The sequence below is a fragment of the Equus asinus genome, chromosome 2 (assembly GCF_041296235.1).
Source record: "Equus asinus isolate D_3611 breed Donkey chromosome 2, EquAss-T2T_v2, whole genome shotgun sequence".
In the NCBI taxonomy this organism is placed as follows: domain Eukaryota; kingdom Metazoa; phylum Chordata; class Mammalia; order Perissodactyla; family Equidae; genus Equus; species Equus asinus.
Window position 1 is genome coordinate 32,382,578 of NC_091791.1, and position 22,063 is coordinate 32,404,640.

Below are 22,063 nucleotides of genomic sequence, written 5' to 3' on the forward strand. Positions count from 1 at the left end.
TCCATGCTGTCCTCCCAAACCGGGGAGCCTCATGGGATATAAAATGGGAGACAGAAAATGGGTCTCCTGAAGACAGCCCAGCTCTGGGGAGCTACAGTAGGCTTCAGCGATTGCTTCCCAGGCATCTCCAGCTCCTCCGGAAGCTGAGAGGTAAAACCAGTGTTCTCTGGTCATCAACTTCAGCTCCAACATTGCGACAGTCACTGCACTGAGTATAGGCCCAGGAGCAGAACTCCTTTACGATTTGGAATCCAGAATGTGGGACAGACTGCCTTTGCATCTGGTGGCAAGTCACACTGAAGATGGCTACTGGAAGGAGGTCTTTGCAAGAGAGGGAAAACAAGGGGAGACTTGAGTTTAGACGAGGCCTGGGCGTGGAGGTGTCTAGGGGACGGGCTTGCCAGCATCGGCTCTAAGGGCCTTCTAGAGTTGGCCCTCAAGTTTTTCTTTCTTCTATTAGCAGAATTAACTGAAAAATGAGGTCAACACATAAAAAATAAGACTAAACTTCTAAGTGTCTAATTATGTAGAATCCCAGTCTATTTAAATGTAGTCACTACCATAAAGTGTAAGTTGATTTTAAAGATGATCCATTGCATTGTGAGGTGTATAAAATAAATACATACACATTGATACCTATTCTCAAATGCTGCCTAGAATGGGAGAGAAGGCTATTACCTTGCAATAAGCTTTTAAAAATGAAAAAGAACTTCGAAAAGGAATGGAATGAATTATAAACCTGAAACTGGGAAAGTTCCACCCACTTACTGCCTCACACCTCCCCCTTACCTGATCCAAGCATCCTTCCAAGGTAGTCTATATGCAGCTAAGGGGGCACCTTGAACACATGTACAGGAATCAGCACACCTGACATCGGCAAACCTCAGCTGTTTAAGTCACCACAAAAACAACATCCAGTGACGACTATTTGAAAAGATTTCTTTTAAACTTTAAAACCACTTTTTAAAGATTAAATGAACCCACTCAAAACATATTAATGCTTCTGTGCAACTTAATGCTGAGAAAGGGTTGCCAACATACACACTCAGCAGTTTCATTAACATAGGTAGCTCTTGAATGGCCAAAGTCAAAGATATTAAAAAGAAAAAAAAAGACTCATGGGATAGAGGAGACATTACAAAAAAACAAAAACAAAAGGAAACAAAAAGCAAGGCTTCATTGAAGATAGTAAGCTTCACTATCTATGAAATTCAACACAATTCTCAATTTCCCATGAATCAAACACTTTTCTCCAGTCCGATCCAATCATCAGAAGTTGTCATTATATACAGCAAACATTTAACAGAATGGGTAGAAGGCCTGTTTTTATCATGATCAGAATGAACTAATGCATGAGAAAAAGTCCATCTGGATTTATCTAAACAGATCTGAAAGAATCTAAACTGAAAAATTTTTAGTAAGAAGGACAGTGTAGCAGCTGTCCATATAAACCTATTTCAGTGACAGATCATGTTAGAGAAGGTGGTTGCGGGTTTACCAACCAAGCCTTTTTTGTAGAGTGACCCAATGGAAATGTTGAGTACACACTGTTTTACAATGGAGCAATGTTATAGGCACCAAGGCAAAGCCAACACACTCATCTCAGGCTTCACTTGGGAAAGGCAAACAACACCAGTTGCAAATATTGCAGCTCTCACTCTTGAGCCATGGAACAGAGCCCGACATGATAGAGGCAGGAGTAATACTACAAGCATTAACTACTAGTACGGTGCTAACCAATGAGAATGGACGCCTACTCTAAACATGTACGTTCACGTTGGAACATGCCAGCCTAACATCAGCTCTGGGTGTAGGGCCCACTACGAAATGTTGGAGCTGCTTCCTCCAACTGCAAAATTGTTTGGACCTTTACATAACTCTGTGCTGTTTACACTTTTCTGAGTGTGGTGCCAAAGTGGTTTGAGGGATGCTCACAGAGACCCTGGGCCACATTTAAACCATCCGGCATGTGCTAATTAGGCAGCTCATGAACATCCTAGCACACTGCATAAGGAGGAAAAATTTTACTTCCCTCCTGTAGAACTGGGATTGGGAGACATTTGTGGCTGATAACCACACGCAAATGCACCCAAACACACACGCACACACACACTCTTAAACTTTTCTATTACTGGAAATATTATTTTGGCTTTCTTTGAATATGGAAGTTCTCAGGGTAAAACAGAATATCAGAACAGTCACTCTTATCCTAATTGTCAAATTACAGCTCAAGAGGAAAAAAAAAATCCTAGACTTTTTCTCCCCAAGTAGGAGGAAAACCTTGTCAGAGTGCTAGCAAGCTTGCAAGGCCAAACATGAAAAGGATGGTAAGAATCAGTAATGCAAATAATCCGGGGGATGTGAGTAATTTTTAGAGGTCATAAACCAATACTAACACCTTGTGACACACCTTTTGTCCCGTGTGCACATAATTTGGAATACATTTTTTCAAATGACAAAAGATCAAAGGTGAGAGAAGTGACCAACAATGAAAATGATTTTTTAAAAAGGGATAACAGAAACATTGATCTTTTATAATAATTATAAATTCCCTCTGCATTTTCATGTACCATAAAAATGATTTGGTTTAGCTTTCAAATATCATTTAAACAAACAAACAAGACAGAGAGGGAAGTTCACTGCTGGGGTTTGCAAAGAGGAGCATCTGTTCACGTACAGACACTGCAGGGTGGCTGCTGAAAAGCTACTTTTATGTGCATGATGGTGGTCTTCTCGGCTACAGTACAAGTGCTTGTGCATCAAGTATAAAATACAAGCCTTTAATCACATAGATCAGCTTTTTAGCTTCTGTAAATTTAAAAACAAAAAGGATAAATAAGGCACTGTACTTTTAAAAACTAAAACTGCTTAGTTCCAAGTTTAAAACCCAAGGAACAACCAGAATATAATATATAACTTCCCTTACTCAGCCTCAGAGAAAGACTCTGCAAGTTCCCTTCTCCATCTGAGACGCATTTGCTGACATCTTAAATTGTGGTGTTCTCCATTAACTGCAGATTTGAAAGGCTTGATAAGCTTATAAAAGCAGAATTCAGTTAATGCAAAATAAAGGGTTACTTCTATAGAACAGTTTTACTCTTGGCTACCACCCTCTCAATCACTTTGCATCCAGCCGCCTCCGTTTGCTGTGGGAAGAGTCCAGCTTGGCCTTCAGCTTTCGCTTTCTCTGGGCTGCACTGTTCTCTGGGGTTTTTGTCAAGGGTCTGGCCCGAGTCTTTCCACTGCTCTGCTTCCTGTTTGCGGCTTTCTGTGGTCTTGAAGAGGATTCACCTGCTCCTTTTTGCTTTGCAGGTTTCGTCACTGTCTCTGAGGCTGTAGGCTGGGTAGATCTTTTATTTGTATTCTCTTTTTCTTTCCTAGAGGGAGGGCAGCTCTTCCCAGGGGACTTTTTAGGGATCTTCACTTTATTCTCTTTCAAAGACTTTCTGGGCAGTTGGCTGATTCTGTCCTTTGCAGTTGGCTTCTTGGCGGCAGGGGTTTTGGTAGATCCATCAATATGCTTTTCTTTGCTGGCTTTCATTGCAGGCCCCTTGTCCTTTCTGTCCTGAGTGCTGCCGCCTTCTGTTCTCTTGCGTTTATTCTGAACCTCTGTTTTCGGCAAGATTTCAGACATTTGCTTCCCTTTCCTCCCCTTCATTCCATCAGTACTCTTGGGCTTAATGGGAAACCCATCTGCATCCACTTGCAGGGCAAGCTTGGGGGACATCAGAGGGTTGATGCACACACTCTTACAACTCTGTTTATTTTCCACAGCCAGACCAAGTGGGCTTTCCGTTTTCTCGTTCTTGATCAAACGTTGCTGGGCTCTGAGCTTTCCTCGAATATTGGAATATTTTCTAAGGATCCGGGTACTGGCTGGAGTGGGTGAGTTTGTGGGAGGATGGCTATTTCTACCTTCCTTGACTTCCTCTATGCTGTCTTCCGAATTGGGGTTGAGGGTGATGTCACTGCCGTTCTCTGGATCCACTTGGTCAGGATTCTCTCGAAATTTAGCCCAGAGCTTCTGTGTTTTCCAATTGTTCCTAGCAGGAGTAGCTCCAGGAAATTTCTTCAAGTGTTTTTTCAAGCGTTCAGCCTGTAGTGAACTGGGATACAGGCTAGAAGGAGAGTACTTCTGAAGAGGATGCTTGACAGGGGGGATGTCTCCTGGAAGACGAGTATTGAGCTTCTTCACAATTACTAGAGACCGGGTTTCAGTTGTCTCTAAGAACCATTTACAAACATTAGATAATTTAAAGTTTGTCATAAACAGCATCTGAACAGGAGAAAACTTTTGACCTTCTAGGGAACCCCTACATTTCCGTGACCTTTTCTTGCTTTTCCAAATCTCCTTTAGTTTATCTGACTTGTTCCTTGCTCTTGGTGTTGGCTGGGATTCTTTCTCCAACTGGATCCAGCCCTTCTGGACTCTCACGTACTGGGCATTGAAGTTAGCAATAAGCTCTTGGTTCTCCTCCTCAGCACACCATTCCACAAACTTTGGCTGGTCATCTACCACTGTGTCCACATCATCCTCATCTAAGGGATCTCCACTCTCTGAAGCTTCATTTTCCTTTGGCATTGGGTTTCCTTGTGCCACTTCCTTTTCGGAAATCACTTTTGTAGTATCCAAAGAGTCCAGAGAATGAGCATGTCTTAGGTTGTAGGTTGAAGAGGTCAGTCTTGTAAGCCTTGGTACCCATTTTGGGGACTCAGTAGCATCACCACTTCCACTACTTGACAACCCAAGTGTGCCAGATGGCATGTCACTATCATCATCTTTATGCTGGGTGTTTGCACTGTCTACCTCATTTACAACCTCCTTGATATCCTGTGTAGGAATAGGTCCTGGCTTCTCTTTTGGTTGTTCTGGGAAAGTACATGGAATACTTTCTGAGGGATCATGAGGATTTTTCTCGCCTAACTTAGACTGAACATAGATTTCCAGTCTCTCTCCAGGCAAGGGCTGGTCAACTGTAGTTATGGGATCACTGCTGGGGAAAATATCTCCTTCTTCCCCCTTGACTTCTTTTGCCAGCATGTTTTTAAAAGTCTGCCTAGTGATGATCCCACCTCCTTCACCCTCCTGCTCAGTCTCTTTCTCAGAGGGATTTTCACTGACATTTGAGTTTTCTGTGTCCTCCAGAGTTTTTGTATGGAAACTGTCAGGCAGAAAGGCCTCAGGTGTTGTCCCACCAGGGTACCCTTCCTTTTTAGAACGTTTTGCACCAGAATTTTTAGAAACTTTGATCTCAGGACAAGTAGAGGAAGTTTCTAGTCTCTCTCCAGGCAGAGGCTGGCCAACTGTGGTTATGGGATCACTGCTGGGGAAAATATCTCCTTCTTCCCCTTTGACTTCTTTTGCCAGCATGTTTTTAAAAGTCTGCCGCGTGATGATTCCACCTCCTCCTTCACCTTCCTGCTGCTCAGCGTCTTTCTCAGAGGGACTTTCATCAACATTTGGGTTTCCAGTGTCCTCCAGAGCTTTTGTACGGAAACCAACAGTCAGAAAGGCCTCAGGTGTTGTCCCACCAGGGGGCCCTTCTTTTTTAGAACGTTTTGCACCAGGATTTTTAGAAACCTTAATCTCAGAACAAGCAGAGGAAGAATCTGAACTTTGATTTCTTAGGCACCTATCAGCAGAGGAAGAATCTGAAAGTTGACTTCTTAGGCACCTATCAGAGGCCTCAGGTAATTTTTTACCTTTCTTCTTCTTGTCCAAATTCTCTTCAGGTAAGTCAAGGTTTTGATCACACATATCTTTTTCTGAAGGATGTTTTACATTACTGCCCTCTCCCTCTAATTTTCCTGTACCTCCTGCTGCTTCACCTTCCTCAGTTTCACCAGGATTTTCATTAGTAAAAGTGCTGCTTTCCTGCAAGAGTGGGTCAGTGTCTAGCTCCTGAGTGTCTTCAGTCTCAGCCTCAGTACTGATGCTTTGGTTGTCCTCAGCCTTTCCCAGGCTCAGGGGAGGCTCCGAGCCCACTGTGGGACTTTGATTTTCTGAACACAGAGGACCTTCCTCTCTACTGACTATTTCAGGAGAAGAACAAGGCCTAGAAACAACATCTTCACTGTCTCCCTCAGAAACGCTCTCAGTAGAGGGAACCAGGTGACAGTCTTGGGGTACACTCATCTCCTTTGCATCCAGCAGTTCAACTGGTTGTTGGTCTCCTTTGGGGGAAGGTATGCCACCTGCTGTGGTAGCTGAGACCATGGAGCTGCCTTCTGGCATGTCCTCTTCAGGAGGATGAGCAGGGAGAGGCGTCCCTGGGCTGGAGGCTGACATGTCCTTTGACCTGGGGGAGCTGCTCGGATTCAGTTTATTTGTTATGGGGCAAACCTCAGACTCTTGTGAGTCCTTTTCAGAAGAAACATCTCTGTCTCCTTCTTTGAGGGAGGTTATTTCTTTAATAGGTTCTTCAGGGTTGTCTTCTCTGGGATGCTGCACATCTACTGTCGGTCTAGGGGCTGAAATTATAAGGGTCTGTTTGGGAGTGACCACTGACTCTGATGCTAGTGATGAGCAGCTTGCTTTTTCTTGGGAGTGTAAATTTCTGGCCAGTGTGCGAACAGTTGGTAGTTCACAACAATCACCATTGAAAAAGTATCCTCGAGTACTCTTTCTGGCTGTTTTCCGAGAGGATAATACAGATCTTTGATTCTCAAAGTGGCATTCTGTTATTGGCTGACTGATATAAACAACATCACACTGGTTATCATAATCGTTTATCCTCAACCCTGATGCCCTTTTACTTTTCCGAGCTGTCTTAATGGAGGTTGATATCATCTTGGTTCGTGAATGTCCATTAGATGCTTTGTGTACAGCTGGCATGGGGCTGGGGGCTAACCAACCATCTTTGGAATGATCAAACTGGCCCTTATCACTGGGATGTAAATGGTAACCCACCTTATTTCTTCCTAGTGAGTGAAGATGGTTCTCCTGCTTTGGCCTTGAATCTTGTTCACCTGCCTCTAAATCCTGGCACAAAGGTGTTTTTGAGCTACACTGTAAAGCATTCTCTTTGTCAGCAGTTCTAGATGAATTCCCCATAAACCCTGAGTCCCAAGCCTCTTCTGATAAAGCTTTGAACGAATTTCTTTGAGAAACAATACAGCTGTTGCTCTCCTCACTATTCTCAGCTGCCACTTTTACTGCAATTAGACTTTCTACTAAAGCTGAATTCTGCATATGGTCTTTACCATCCTCACATATTTTCACATTTGTGTCTTGTGCCTGTCCAGTGGTTTGCCCCTCCAAGCTCTTAGAGATGTGGTGGAAGTTTAATGAGGAAGAATTAGATGCAGTGAGGTATCCCAGAGTGGAACTATCCACTGAACTACCAGAATTAGGTTTAGTGGTTGGAAGTTCAGAGGAATCTTTCTGGACAACAGTCAAGGCATTCTCTCTTCCATCTACAGAGTTTGTCTCAGGCAGAGGCTCCTTCAGGGCCTGTTCTGTCAAGTGGAGAGGGCTATGAGAACCCGATGAGTCTACAAACAAATCCGCAGAAGTAGGAGACTTCATATTGAGACACAGAGCATCCTTTTCCTTATGTTTGGTGCCTAGCTGGGCACAGCTGGCATTGCAAGTGGATGCATCCATTGCTCCAGAATCAGAAGCTCGCAGGTCCTCAGTGCCTGGCTGAGATTCAGTGTACAGATCGTTCAGTACACGAATGAACTGCTTCTGATGATGAGTGCACAGCTTGACCATAAACTTCTCCAGTGGGGACTTCGACTGACTGTTAGAATCTACTGCTATTGCCTCGGATGAATTCTCACTAGACAGACAAAGAGAAAGAAAGAATTAGTATGGTCATTTTCCAAAGAACCATTTTTACATTATAAAATTCACCAGATGTTACTCATGTTGTAGAGAGTGGACACTCCGGCCAAAACTGCTTCTGAGTGCCCATACAGATTAGATTCAATAAATGAGGAGTATTTACCTCATTAAAATATAAGGCCAGCTCTGTTACAGTCTCAATTTTTAGTGGCAATATCCTTCATACTTTTTAAGTGATCATTCACAAATAATTTTTATCTTATAGAGAAAAAAAATCATTAAATTTTTTTTTCCAAAAAATAAAACTCTGGCCACATTATTAACTCTAGCTGGTCAACATATACTTTTGTTTTAGGCCTGGATATTCCTGTTTATTAGTTTATAAGCCCACAATACTGACAATTCAGACACACTATATTACAAATCTTAGTTTAAAAACACTTAGAGACAATATAGTTTTAACATGGTTCCTTAGCATGATCAATTGGCTGGACTTTATAATTCTGCCAACAGTAATGCAGGAATCCTTCTACCCTTTCCTGGGGCATAGAGGAAGAGAGATCAATAACTTCACATTTCAGACAGACTGAAGGATGGAATGACAAGCAATTCCTGATTCCTAGCTTCTAAGTGAAGAAACAGATATGAAATCACATTATAAACTGTAAGGCTCTGTCAATGCAAGGTAATAGTATCATGTCTTCAGTCAAACCTCAGTCTTTACATTCTCCTAGAGCTTCAATAAACATTTTACAATAATCCACAGGAAGTCATTCTACATTAAAGAACCCTTTTCAATCATTTCCTTAAGTTCTCCAGTACAACTTTTAGAGTTTAACCTGGATAGTGGGGGTGGTGGGAAAGAATGATACTAGATTCAAGACAGGCTAGAGGCAATTCCTGCTTAGACAGCCATTGTTTTCAGAGCTGCCTTGTGTTTCTGGATCTGCGTGTTTTACTAACCCCATGCAGTGGGAATGCCCCAATTTTCCGGAGTTTGATACAATCTCTCTCTCTCGGGATGGTGTTTCCCCAAGAGCCTATTATCTGCCTTTCTCTGTAATGTAGCAGAGTACTGAGGGAAGCTTAATAAATGTGTGTTAACAGGTGTTGTTTGATGTCTTCCAGCTAATTCTTCTTTTCTTTACTCTTTGACGTTATCACCCAGTCATGAGGTGCCTTCACAGGCAAGCTTACCCCAGACAGCCCACATCAGCCTCCTACTTCCCCACTCTGCTCTGGCCTCTGAAGCAGTGTGGTTTTAATGGAAAGAGCACAGATTGTGGCATATGAAAACTTATATTCTACTTCCAGCTCTGACATTTACTTTCTACAGGATCTTAGGCAAATTACTTAACCTCTCTGAACCTTGGTTTCCTCATCTGTAAGTCAGAACTGATTATCAATATTTCAAAGGACTGTTGTTCAATATTAGATAACGTACATAAAGCACAAAGCACAAAACCGCAGGTGCTCAATTTCAGTTTCTCTGTTCCTGACTCACGGAAAATTTGAAGACCAAGTGGTGAATAAAGCTGCTGAGACATGTCTAAATACAAAACAAAACAAAACTAAGAAACCATTAGTCAAATCTGTTGTTTAAACTGCTTTACGAGAGAAAAGGTTACACTGTGTTTTTATTTTCACAACTAGCAAGAGGGCAGTTTTATTAAGTGGTGCCACAGGCATCTGAAAGGGCCTACAGTAGACTACAGATTAGAAAGATGAAAAATGTCTTAGAAAATGCCTATACCAAACTTGAAACTCATCACTGAATTATGAATAAACCAAGAAAAAAGACCATTACAGAAGTATTATAACAGGTACATGGGAATGGTGAACTTTAAAAGTACATGTGGGCAACAGGGCCAAAATCTAACAAAAAGAAAAGACCAAAAGAAACTAGGAAAAAACTCATGGAGCAGTATACTAATGATGTGTATATTTTCTGTACAGTGTCCTTCAATAAAAAGTTTTAAAAAGGTAACATCTAGGGCCAGCCTTGTGGCACAGCTATTGAGTACACATGTTCCGCTTCAGGGGCCCAGGGTTCGCCAGTTCGGATCCCAGGTGTGGACATGCCAACGCCTGGTGAGCCATGCTGTGGTAGGCGTCCCCCATATAAAGTAGAGGAAGATGGGCACGGATGTTAGCTCAGGGCCAGTCTTCCTCAGCAAAAAGAGGAGGATTGGTAGCATATGTTAACTCAGGGCTAATCTTCCTCAAAAAAAAAAAAAAGGTAACATCTGGAAGGTCAACAGGAAGAAGCTCCCTCTGCTGTGTGAGAAAGGCAAATAGTATCTCCTTCCTTCAGAATAGGTGAGACACCAGTGACTCCCCTGGGTTAGTGACTGTTCAGTCATTTCCAACTCTTGCACTCAACAAGACGTACACGGGAGCTTAACAAACTCCTCATGCAGCTGCGTGAGACTTTATGGCTCAGGGAGAAGTCAGAAGGCCCCTGCTGAAGGACCCCTCCAAGAGGTACCTTGTGGCTATGCCTATCAGGTGATGCAAAAGCACAATGTGTGTTATAGGATACAGTACTGTGAGACGGTGGAGAGCAGTCTGCCACTTACTAGCTATGTGACCTTCGCCAAAACACTTAACCATTTTGGGTCTTAGTAGATTACCCATCCCATCTACCACTTAGGATTGCTGCAAAGGAAAACCTACAAAGTTTATGAAAATATCAGTTACCATTATTGTCAGCCAATCACATCAAACGTGCTTCAAAAAAAACAATGCAGAGCTCAGGAAAGTTTATGAAGCTTTCTTACAACTGAAAAAAATGAATTTTCTAGATAATTAAAGGTTACCCTTCAAGTACCAAACACTTTAAAAGTATAAAATATTTTTGATGGAAGTCTTTTAAGAATTATAACCTCCTCTGAACACAATTTATTCTTTCTTAATGACTCAGAGTCACTACCATGTGCACTATTATTGAACTTTGGCTATTAATTTTATTGTACTGAACTGAAACATATTGATAGTTTTGAGGGCTACTCAATTAAGTAAATTTGCCGAAACACAAAAAAGTTACAGTGGCAGTTGGCATTTTATAAAATCTTTCTCCTTATTGGCTTGCAAATAGCAGCTGTGCTTAGGCGTCCCACTTCTATGTTTAGCAGTGCACCTCTGCTCACTGGCTGAGAAATCCTAACTCAAGTGCTGAACTGGTACTTTAGCCTCTGAAAGAAGGCGTGAGAACAGTTTTCTGAGTAAAGCACAGGGGTTTTCTAACAACAACTTCAACTACTCAGAGGCCTTTACTCCTCAGTTTTTGGTTCTTGGATGTGTTCCTGAGGCTTCTGAGATAGGTGACTATAAATAAGTGGGATATCACTGCCTTTTCAATGCATCAAAGACTATACTATAAGTACATTTTAACAACACACAAAAAAGGGTGACAAAGGTCTACAAGAAAGATTAAGAAATATCACGGCATCTTATTGTACAAAACTGAAGAGATAAATGGTTCCTCCCAACTCAAGAAGCACAACCATCGCCACAGCCTGAAAGTCTTCTGGGCTGCTTCATGCCTGAGGCTGTGCTCCAGCAGGCGGCTTCAGTGTTTGGGATGAACAACGTGCCTGGAGATTAATGAAATCAAGGTGTGTGCCCAATAAGAGGACTGAGTGCTCTGAGGGAAACTGAGGAAGTGCTTTCTTCTAAAATGATGCTCACACAGGATAAAAAACCGAACAATAATTAATCCATAGGTGTTATCTAACTTCCTTTATGGTTGTGAGATTTGGATCTGCTGCTGTCCCATATGTTTCAATAATTTACTAGTGCTTCAATATTTTAATTACCCTCAACTAACGTAAGGTCTTCCAAAGGGCCGTGCAACCAGCCCTAAAGCAATGACTGTGGCAATATGGCTCAGCTAGTCTTTTTCACAGCATGATGGTAAGGTGGCGCCTTCACAACTAAGGCATAGCGAAGAAACATTATTAGTATGCACTGAACTCTAACCTGGAACAATGCAGTACCACATTCAGATGCTGAAAAATAGCATCAGAGAGGCTGACACAGGCTACACCAACCTTTAGAGTCACTTACAGCAGTGGTTTGCGGAAGCTCAGGAGATGAAAAGATTAAAACTGCAAATGGCAACCTTGCTTGAGAGAGAGACATGAACCAAGGGTCATTTGTGTGTTTTCCTGGTAAAAAGGATCAGGAACAATGTACTGGTGAACCACAGGTCTTTAGAGCAAGTGTGGGGTGCTCTTCATCAGTTGCCTCTTGGGCCGTCTCAAAACTATCTGAACCTGGAGTCAGTGTATCCTTTCCTGAAATCCTAAGCCATAGTGGTTTGTAAAATTCATTGGCAATTATAAAGGATCTTGCATATTTACCCAATAATTTGTATCTTTTACTGACTTAATTTGTCTTGTCTTTGTCTTAGCTTTCAAAGCAGACGTAAGCTTCCTGAGTGTAAGGATGAACTGCATTTCATGTTTTTCTGTTTTCTCTTAGCAAAAGAGCAGAGAGGGAAAGGGCATACCAAGGATGCTTCCTGGGTTTCCTTCCTGAGCAGCACCATTTACTGAGACAGGAAAACAGGGAATAAAGCCGGCAGCTGGTGATTGCTGGGCTGTGTATGTGTCTCATGAGTTGTGTTCTGTACATACTGAGTTGAGGTGTTCATAAGATGCAGAATCTGAGATGTCTGGTAGGCAACTGGACAGACAGGCATGAGCCCACCAGAAGCTTCGCTTGGATCTGGGAACCCTCACATTAATACTAACCTTTGTTCAGGTGTCATTAAACGGCCCTGTTATAATAGCTAACTTTATAACTATAGTAATAAAATCACTTTTGACTGTGCCTCTAAATTATCCAGCCTACCTTGTTTGATTTTCTCTAGAAATTTTCTCAATAAGACCTAAGTTTAGATGAATTTTAATTTCATATCATTTGAATATTTAATTTTTAAAATTAACTTCAAATTTCTGAAGTTTAATTCTATTACTATTTCTTTATGTTTTGAAAAAAATGGATGCTGGCCACTTTTAAACAGCTGGTCTGTACCTTTGCTTCTAGTTATTTAAGTTTTCCAATAGCCTTAGGCCTTTCATAGAGCCTAAACATACCATTTGCCCTGACTTACAATACTCTCAGGCAGGGAGCAGGGAGACCAGAGAGGGACGAGTTCTGTCCTGCAGACCAGCTTGACCTAAGCGCAAGCACTGTCTTTCAGTTCAGTGATTACAGTTGGTATCATGGTACGTCCTTCCCATCTGACTGTATCAGATTGTTACAAGCACAATACTTCATCACAGATTTTGAAATCACTTGTTTGATTTCATGTTTCTTCCGCTCAACAACTGGACTCCCTGTGGTAGGTAAGTGAACTTTTTATCAACCAGAAATACTTCACCACCACCATTAAAAAGGAGTAAGATTCTAGGAACTGGTAAATGGAGGAAAGAGCTGTAGAAGAGGGAAACTTGACTTCAAACTACCTGGATTAGTTTCGAGCTTCTCTCCTTAGTGAGAAATGGCCTACATGACCTTGACCATTTTGTCTTTCCATCCCCAGTTCAATGCCTAATTCTTAAGGGTGTGGCAAAAGGATAAGATAATATTCATAAAAACTTTGAAAGGCACAATTTAAGAACATACGTTGTTTCACAACCCTGTCTTTAATGATTTACTCAATGATGTTTTTCTAGATCAGAGGTTAGACACAGCTAAACTCACCTACTTTGTCAATACTGCAGTACTTAAATTCCCAAAGGAAAGCATTCCTGTGCTTAATATAAATGGTGGATGGTCAATGCTTATGTCATGTTAGGATAAAAAGAGCAAATAGAGAAGAGATCTGGCAGAGAGCTGAGATGACAATTTTAGGAGTAGAATTTGGGATTGCAGGATTCAAGAAGTCTCTCTAATATATGCTCTCTAACCACCACTAAAACTGCTTTGGCAAATGCAACATCACTGATGATCAAAATATATTCTTGTTGACTGAAAAACGTGAGCGATGTTTGGATGGGAGCTAACCTTTGTAGCAGAAAAAGGTAGTCCCAGGAAAACAGATGAGGAGAGAAAGCTACAGACAACACTTTAGACAGAGTAAACCAAATTAAGAGTTGTAAATTAATTTGGCCTGATTGTGTTCTTTAAATACAAGAAAACATGAAAATGCATCATCAGCTCCCATTCAAGGCAATAAGAGTTGTATTTTTTTGTCAGACAATCTGAAATTAGGTTCCCTAATTCCTTACTTCTGGTCCTCTACATACACAAAAAAAAAAACTCTGCTAGCTTTTCTGTATCTCAGGGCTTAATATCCCTGATAAAAGGCTATTATTCAGAGTAGATCTAAATATTATAGAAGCCGTTTAAGGCTTCTCTATTGTATCTCCTGTTTCTCTACAATTTAACCAAACTGTCAAATCTATTAAATTATAATATAAAATATAATTATCAAAGAGATTCTCATGTTCGCTATTTAACATATTTTCACCCTGTAGGCAAACGTACCTGGGAAGCTAAAATATAATCAGAAAGTTACTTGGTGAGTAGAAAGTCAGAGCAAGAGGTTATTAAGCACAATAGTACAATGCTTCCATCTCCTAAGAATGTCATGGGCTCACAAAAAAGACAGTTCTGTCAAAAACTGAACAAGTTTTCACCAAACTGATTTTTGTTTCTATCATTCCAAGTAAGACTACACATGCAAGACCAAATACATTACATTTGGTGTTAATTAATTTAAAGAAAAGGAGCAAGGATTCAAAGGCTATGAAAGACATAAGATTTTGGACTGAATGGCATAAATTTAAAAAATGATAGTTTCTGGAAGTGGAGGAAGAAACAGCCCTAAGTGAAAAAAGCTAATGCTGATTTGTGGGAGTACAAACCTAAATTATTAATCTAATGAGTATTATAACTAAGAATTCTTAGAAAACACTTTGAAATAGACTTTAGGAAATAACACAATTTCAAACAAAGAGGACAGACTTCCACCCAGGGCTGATTTGAACTGAGCGTCTGCCATTAGCCTCACTGAGTGAGTGAAACCAGATTAAAGAAAGATCTGGATGTTAAAGGCAAAACTGACATTTTAGAAGGTCAGGATTACCTGAGAGCTCATGACAAGACAGTGAGACGGCTTTTTCTTGTTTTTGTCTGTCTGGTGGGGGATTAAAATTTATGTTGTTCTTTGGGGGAAACTGGCCTTTATTTCCCAATTTAAATGACCAGGACAATGATGGGCTAAAAAAATACTACTGCTTAAGCAGAATACAGAGGCGCTCATTCCTCAAGTGAGAGAAAATGCACCATATCCTGATGTTCTTTTAAAGGAGGGTGAGGGGAAAGAAACATTTGTCAAGGCTGAACAGAGGCCAAGGACCGTCCATGGTCTCCCTGGAGTGGGACTGAGAGGAGTCAGAGTCCAGGCAAGAGTTCACTACAATGGAAATTGTTTCTTTTGTAATAAGAATAATGATAAACTCAACAAAAACCCATAGCACCACCTTGCAGGGCAGTGTATATGCAGAGGGGTGACCTAAAGGAGGCATGGGGAGCTGACACAAGTAAACAAAAACACAAACAAAAGGACATTTAATAGTTCACATGACAGATCCCAGCAACACAGTCTTTTCCTCTCAAGAAATAAAGTTATATGTTTTTCGGGGGTTTTTTTGAGGACTAGCCCTGAGCTAACATCCGCTGCCAATCCTCTTCTTCTTGTTGAGGAAGATTGGCCCTGAACTAACATCTGCGCCCATCTTCCTCTATTTTATATGGGGTATGCCTGCCATAGCATGGCTTGATGAGCGGTGCGTAGGTCAGTGCTGGGGATCCAAACCGGTGAAACTCAGGCCGCCAAAGCGGAGCGTGAGAACTCAACTGCTACGCCACTGGGCCGCGCGTAAAGTGCTTTGTTTTTGACAAATATTTCTAGTTTCTTTTTGGGTGAAAGGAAGTGAGAGACTAGCAGATTATATATCTAAATAAGCAGATATTTGATACTGTTCAGCGTTTTTTATGATTTTTATGGGATCTTCTATATCCTAACTTTTCTCCTGTTTTCTTGAGGTTCTTCATCTCTATTCCTGAAATCATACAAATCTTTGGCATAATCCTTAAAAGTGGCAAATTCTACTTTTATTGTCATATATATAGTAAATCACTTAAAATTGACACAATGACAGCAGTCCTAATAATTATAATTAAAGGACTTAGACTACTTTGTAAAAGGTAAAACATTAAAAAAGGATTTTTATGGAACCTTATAAAGATTTAATGTTATTTCTCACTTGCTCACCTCATGAATGTTAGAGGAGGTATGTATATTTTAAAATGGGGCGCTCTTGGAATTAACAGTCCTTTATAACCATTCCCCACTCCACCTCTCTCTGGAAACACTCAAGGCTACTGTTGGAGATATACTGGAGTGGGGTGAACTAAGCAGAATTATCTACACTCAAGTTTTTACTCAGATATACTGGAAGACAAAACATAACTAAATGCATAAACACATGCACATTCATACACACATACTCAACTGAAGTATTTATTCTACCTCAATTCTTACCCCTACTTCCATCACTTCTCTCACTTCCAATACACTAGCTAGTCCAACTACACTGACTCAACTTCCCTTGGAGAATACAACATTCTAAGCTCCCTACCACTAGTTTCTGCCCATTTTAGAATTTGCTTCGCATTATCCAGAACTGTCATATTTTCCTGTAGCCCAATTATGATCTTAATTTCTTGGCATCAAACTTCTGTCAACTTCCCACTGTTCACACTCCATCCTCCACAGCAGGGGGCTGTGTTAGATATTTCTTCTAACTTTATTCTCAAGGTTTCTATCTTTTATTAAATAGCACTTATGCTGCATGGTAACAGTTGACATGGTTATCTCCTCCACTGGATTGTGAACCTTCTCTAGGTCCAGCACTTTGTCCTTTTTAACTTGGTAGCTTCACTACCTAAAACTTGGGGTCCAGCTCATCTCATCTCAGGGATAAGTGATGAATAAACTAACCAAATAAATTACTATTAGTGAAAATAATTTTCCCAAGACATTTTTCATGGGAATTGAAAAGGGGAGAAGAAACATTTTGACATATAATCAGAAGGGAAAAGAAAGCTTTCAACAAAAATGAATTCAAATCAACAAGGCAGGGAAAGGGAGAAACGAATTTTGAAGGTCAGACAGTAGGAGTATAGGCTACTAACTCTAAGCACACAGGAGGTTGCTGGTATGCTCTTCAAGGTAACAGAAATACTGGGATGAAAAACTATGGTTTACATAATGGTTTTCAAAAGCTATAGAATTTTTGACTGCAACGCAGAACAAGAAATACTTTTTCACAAAGTGACCCAGTACATATATCCCAGTTTGTATGTATATGATGACACACAAATTTCAATGAAATAGTATTTATCCTTATTATATGCTATGTTCTCTGATTCTCTCTTTCTTTTTAAAATGCTGGTTAGGACCTACTAAATTGATCTTACAACTGATTAATAGGTCACAACTGGTTGATCCGGTTTGAAAAACTGGTCTACACAGACTCACCAATTCCTACACCCTCATCAGAATCTGCTATCCTGGTTATTTTCTTTTTAATCCCTCTCTCTCTAGCTAAAGCTACACTGACAGGTTTTCCTGGCAAAAATGTCTCAAGTCAGTTTAACAGACGCTGGAATGAACATCTCTAAACTGTGCTAGCTATGATCTGATTTATCTGTTTGAAATGCACAGAACATCTGATGAGAGTGTTAACTAAAATCACAAACAGGCAGAAGATTCTCCAAATTCTTTCACTGGAATACTAAAGGTCTGATGATTACACACATATGCACGCACACATTCCCACACTCCCATGCTTAGTTCTTACATTCTGTTATTCAAACTCCATCACCACATAAAAAGAAAAATCTACAGATTCAAAGCATGTAAAATTTCAACCTTGAACATACAAAAACCTCTGTATACAATGGAAATGCAAATAAATTCTACCTAACTTTATAATATTTCATCTTAAACATCTACTTTCCAAACAACTTTTATTGTATCTAGTCTTTGAAAAGAAACAAAGAATGATTAATAGTTTGATAATAATCCCCTGTGACAGGATCAAGAAATGCAGAAAAGCAGCATTCCAGGTTTCAATTGTAGTTCCAACATTTTCATGTCTTTGACTGAAGAGCTAAAGCAAGATTGGCTGCCCAGTGTCTCAGTCTAATACAAACTCATCTGCCTCGAAGTTCTAATCAATATAAACAGCTTCCTCTACAACTTTTAATCTGATTTTCTCACTCTCCCTACCCCTCATGCTAAATCAATTCCTGCCAGGTGCTTCATTCCCAGCTTTCATTTATTGAGCACTTGCAAAAAGCGTGGACGTGGTGTTAAGTATTCTACATAGAGAATCTCATTTAAGCCTCAGAGCAAATCTCTGAGGTAGGTAGTTTAAACTCCCTTTTACAGATAAGAAAACTGAGCCTCATAATGGTTCAATAACTTGCTCGAGATCAAGTACTAGGAAAGAAGAAGGGCTGGGATTTTAAGCCAGGCTCATCAAATTCTGTCTTGTAAACTCAGATATTCTCTCCCCTCCATAGATGCTTTACCTACTCTTCAAGATTCACCTCCTCCAACACTGAGTTAACAATGCTGACTTCTATTTAACAATGATGTTTTATATGCTTCAAGTGTAATTTGTTTACTGGTAATTTCATAATATAGATTTAATTCTCTTCCTAAAAAACCATGTAAGTTCATTCAAGAGGGAAGCTAAATTAATAGTTGAGATTTAATTAGTTAAAAGTGAAACAGAAAATTATTAGTAGATAAAAACCCTCATTCTAATTCTAGGTTTACTCAAGAGCACCAAAGCGGTATAGCGATAAGTATAATGGTTTGCAATCATGAGTATTAAGGGCAACTCATTATGTCAGGAGGGCAAGTCCCCCAAACTCCCCCAAGTTCCTTTTAAATTATTTAAAAAATTAAAGGTTAGAATGGGACCGACAGCATTTAATTCAGTGGGTTAATCAAAACCTCCTATGGTCACAACAATGTGAAAATACTTAACACTATTGAACTATACACTTAAAAATGGTTAAGATGGTAAATTTAACGTTATGTGTCTTGCTGAATAAACAAACTTCAAAAACGCAAAAAAAAGGGGGGACCCCAAACCAAGAACCTTCCTGTGTTGCATTTTGAAAATATATAACATGTTAAAGCCTTACAGTCTTGAACAGTCATGCGCTGCATAACAGCATTTGGTCAACGACGAACTGCATATACAACAGTGGTCACATCAGAATAGTACCACATAGCCTAGATGTGTAGTAGACTATACCATCTAGGTTTGTTAAGTACACTCTACGATGTTCACACAATGATGAAATCACCTAAGGACACATTTCTCAGAAGGTATCACTATCATTAAGCGACGCTTGACTGTAAACTGATTCAGTGGATCTACTGTAGGTCCCAGGCACCTGCATTCTTAAAAGACTGTTTCTGACTGACACAGATTATATCCAATGATCCCCAGAACTCTCTGTGCTCTGACATTCAAGGTAGAACTAGTCTGCACACAACAGAAATAGAAATCATGAATAATATACCTTAAAATTAATCAGAATAAAAAGTAACTCGGGCTGGCCCCGTGGCCAAGTGGTTAAATTCGCGTGCTCCACATCAGTGGCCCAGGGTTTCACCAGTTTAGATCCTGGGCACAGACCTAGCACTACTCATCAAGCTATGCTGAGGTGGTATCCCACAGAGCAGAACAAGAAGAACCTACAACTCGAATATACAATTATGTACCGGGGGTCTTTGGGGAGGAGAAGAAGAAGAAGAAGAAAAGACTGGCATCAGATGTTAGATCAGGGTCAATCTTAAAAAAAAAAAAAAAGTAACTGCTCAAGCTAATTTTTGCAAAAGTATCATCAGATTCATATAGTTCATAATAAAAACTGAAAATGGATTTGTTTTAAATAAAAGTCATCTAAAATGACATTCAGATGTATTTTTTTTTCCTTTAGGAAATGCTGCAATATAAAGTCGAGACTTAAGGTTTTAAGACCTTATTATCCAATAAAGGGATGCTACTTTATTTCCCAATGTTTAAGCAGATATAATTAATGCTATTTACTTGACATTTAATATAAAATTGCATTTTTAATAGACTCAGAGTTGAAATGAGGCCTAAAAAGCATTCAGCCCAACACTCTCACTTTACAGATGAAAAAACAAATGATCTTTCTAGTATACCAAGTTGAAAGAAATTTACAGTACCAAATAACCCCTTATCACTCCATATTGCTGATAAATAAACTTGGCAAAAAGAGCACAATCAACACTTTAAAACTACTAGTCAACAAACAATAGTATTCTTATGTCTATAAAAAGCTCCAGACTCAAGAAGATTTAATACTTAAATGTTTTGATATATTTTTGCTTACTCTCAAGTTAAACTCTAACCAAATCATGGCTTAAACCATTAATTATATACCCATCAACCTTTTTAAATAACATTTTGTTTTGAGAACATTTCTTTTCCACTAACCTCTGAATACGAGCCTGTCTACTCCAGCTGTAAATGCAGTTTGATATTCCACACTACCATTTCCCCCAAAACACCAAAAACCTAACAACATATAAGCTGAGTACGAGGAATAAAGTTCTGTGTTAAAATGCTTACCATTTGGAGAAGCAAATAATGATAAAGTGGACATTCTGAATACAAGAATAGTTATCTACTATGGTATTTAATAAATACTTCCTATTAAAAAAAGGATTTTTCACTCATTTCAGCTACAAAATCTAAGACCATATGACTTGGGTATATGTCTTTACATTTGAATACAAGTGTCCAGGGAGAGAAAGTCACAGTCCTTGGCGAAAAAATAACTCCACAATTCAGGAAATGGCAGGAAGTTATACTATTTTCCATTTTTTCCACTCCATTTCCCTGATTCTTACACCTTCTTAAGACATAAGGATCCCTGAATTAATTCCAAGTATCAGCAGAATCAGAGAAGAATATTCTGGATTAGAAGAAATAAATCCTTTTTTAAAACAAGGTCACAAGAATTGAAGAGAAAGTATCAACTAGATCACTAAAATAAATTCATTTATGAGTTGCCAAATTATAATCAGACTACACTGATCTGGCCACCAGTTTAGAATGGATAATGACAAGAAACAAGGAGCTACAGCTTTGAAATTTACAAAGAAAGAATAATTAGGTTTCCAGAAAAATGTTCTATAAACTTAATCAGCATAACTGATTAAGGAGAACAACTGAACCAGTGAATAACCCTGTAGCAGCAACAAAAATTTCCAATACTATCAACGTTGAACCAAAAGGAGAAATAGCTAGACATCCAAGCAAATAAGACAAAAAATATTAACTAAAAGATAATCTAGACCAACTACCAACACATCACTTTTGAAGATCAAATGCCATTAGAAGTGATCAGAAATCACTTCAACCACCCTGCATTAATTACATGTGTATCATGAGCTTGAAAAACCAGCTTTCTAAAATATTTTGCTCTCATTTCTAAACTTTATCACTATAATCCAGCTGTTCCCTAACCACCTTACAACAGGAATCACTTTATAATACAAAACTTCTTTCGAGACTTAGTTTCTAAAAACTACAATATAAATGTTGAGCAACATATATGCTGTTCTTTCATTTGTCCTGGTAAAAGAAAACACCAGCACCCTCCCAAGAACCAGAACTACTATAATTAAGTGATTGACAATGTTGCTTTCATACTTATGCCTCAAGAAAAGAGCACACAAAAATTACTAAATCATTATTCTTTTTAGCAAGCAATCTCAGCATAAAGTTTTACACTAAGAAAATTAACAAAAACTAAGTCTAGCAAGCAGGTATTATGAAAATATCATTGTATCTTATTTAGCAGAAAATATTTTTTTTAGGTGAATAATCCAATGAAGAAAACTGAGGTAGAGGAGTATCAAATAAGTAAAGGCACAGAGCTACAGGGCAGTACTGCATCCAAATACTGAAGCACAACTGGGAAGGAGCAACTTCTACATTATCCAAGAGACTTCATCTGGATAAGAATTCATCATAAAAAATTACCAACTTTGATTACCACGTGCATTTACGGTACACTTCAAAACCTTATCCCTTTTGTGGATTTTTAAAAGAATCAAAATCTTAGGAAGTAGAAACCAAGCTTTTAAAACAGTCTTTCACAACAAAATTTATTAGAAGAATAGTGGTTTTGAAA

The 22,063-nt window shown here is 39.4% G+C and overlaps 1 protein-coding gene across 14 annotated transcripts in view; it reads right to left on the reverse strand.

The window, feature by feature from the left end:
- Positions 1-1,166: 1,166 nt before the first annotated feature.
- LCOR (ligand dependent nuclear receptor corepressor) overlaps positions 1,167-22,063 on the reverse strand; it is a 122,894-nt gene continuing 101,997 nt past the window's right edge. For all 14 annotated transcript variants that reach the window (XM_044753157.2, XM_044753167.2, XM_044753122.2 and 11 more), the window contains one exon: positions 1,167-7,784. In XM_044753157.2, the coding sequence (XP_044609092.1) occupies positions 3,119-7,784 (4,666 nt within the window). In that variant the 3' untranslated portion in view covers positions 1,167-3,118. The remainder of the gene's footprint in view (positions 7,785-22,063) is intronic.